Raw genomic sequence first — 1,453 nt, forward strand, 5'->3', positions numbered from 1 at the left:
GTGAGTTCTAATCCTGCCTTAGGCATGAATACTGGCTGGATGACTTTGGACCAATCACCAAGAGGCTGTGAGTTCTAGTTCCTCCTTAGGCATGAAAGCCAACTGAGTGACTTTGGACCAATCATCGCAGGGTGGCTGTGAGTTCTAGTTCTGCCTTAGGCATGAAAGCCAGCTGGGTGACTTTGGGCCAATCGGAGGGTGGCTGTGAGTTCTATTTCCTCCTTAGGAATGAAAGCTGGCTGGGTGACTTTGGGCCAATCACCAGATGGCTATGAGTTCTAGTCCCGCCTTAAACATGAAAGCCAACTGAGTGACTTTGGGCCAATCGGAGGGTGGCTGTGAGTTCTAGTTCTGCCTTAGGCATGAAAGCCGGCTGGGTGACTTTGGGCCAATCACCAGGTGGCTATGAGTTCTAGTCCCGCCTTAAACATGAAAGCCAACTGAGTGACTTTGGACCAATTGCAGGGTGGCTGTGAGTTCTAGTCCCGCCTTGGGCATGAAAGCCGGCTGGGTGACTTTGGGCCAATCACCAGGTGGCTGTGAGTTCTAGTCCCGCCTTAAACACGAAAGCCAACTGAGTGACTTTGGACCAGCCGCAGGGTGGCTGCGAGTTCTAGTCCTACCTTGGGCACGAAATCCGGCTGGGTGACTTTGGGCCAGTCATTCTCCCTCAGTCCAGCCCACCTCACAGGGTTGCTGTGAAGGTGAGAATAAGACCAGGAAGGCTTATTAGGTATGTTCGCCACCTTGAGTTACCAAATAAACTCGTAAAGGCAGTACAAAAAAAAAATCAAATAAATAACAGTAAAAGCTCCCAAACGGGGCACATTCAGGGCCCTAGACTCGGGGTACCCTGCCCAGTTTTTAAAGCCTTAACTGTCTCTCTTCTGCCATTTAACTTTCTGTTTTTCTCTTCCTTTCCTTCTGCCTTCTTCCCCCCCCCCTCCCTCTGCAGCGGGAACGTGATCATAGAAACCAAGTTTTTCGATGACGACCTCCTTGTCAGCACTTCCAAAGTAAGACTGTTCTACGTTTGAGAGCCGGCCGGGGCAGGGCTGAGGCCTGGCTTAGTTCCTCACCCCTCACCTGATTCCCGGGGGCCGAATCCCCAGTTTCTCCCCCCCCCTCCCCAAGTGGACAGAAGACCCTTTCGGAGATCTAGGGCCTGGCGAGACTCGTGCCCTCTCTTCCCGCCTGCCCCGGGGACAAGGCAACACGGCAGCATCTCGTAGCCACATCTGTGCTCGGATATTGAGTAAGGGAAGAAGGACTTTTTGGGGGGGCACCCCAATGAGCAAGAAGGATCAAGACTGTAAATGGGTTTTTGGGATTTTTTATTTTTTTTTTTAGATCTTTATATGTCTCCGTCCGTAGTCGCCTTCTTGGCAGGCTGTCTGTCAGCTCATTTTCTTCGTCGGCTGTTTATTTGTTTTACGTTTCCTTTGCTCGTCTC

General features: G+C 51.4%; 1 protein-coding gene across 1 annotated transcript in view; it reads left to right on the forward strand.

Moving 5' to 3' along the window:
• Positions 1–1,110, forward strand: part of PDE6D (phosphodiesterase 6D) — a 14,176-nt gene extending 13,066 nt beyond the window's left edge. Inside the window, exon 3 of the mRNA XM_015825389.2 lies at positions 956–1,110. Within this exon, the coding sequence (XP_015680875.1) occupies positions 956–1,037 (82 nt within the window). The 3' untranslated portion in view covers positions 1,038–1,110. The remainder of the gene's footprint in view (positions 1–955) is intronic.
• Positions 1,111–1,453: the final 343 nt, after the last annotated feature.

The sequence above is a fragment of the Protobothrops mucrosquamatus genome, unplaced genomic scaffold (genome assembly GCF_001527695.2).
Source record: "Protobothrops mucrosquamatus isolate PMUCROS unplaced genomic scaffold, P.Mucros_1.0 scaffold2616, whole genome shotgun sequence".
Classification (NCBI taxonomy): Eukaryota; Metazoa; Chordata; class Lepidosauria; order Squamata; family Viperidae; genus Protobothrops; species Protobothrops mucrosquamatus.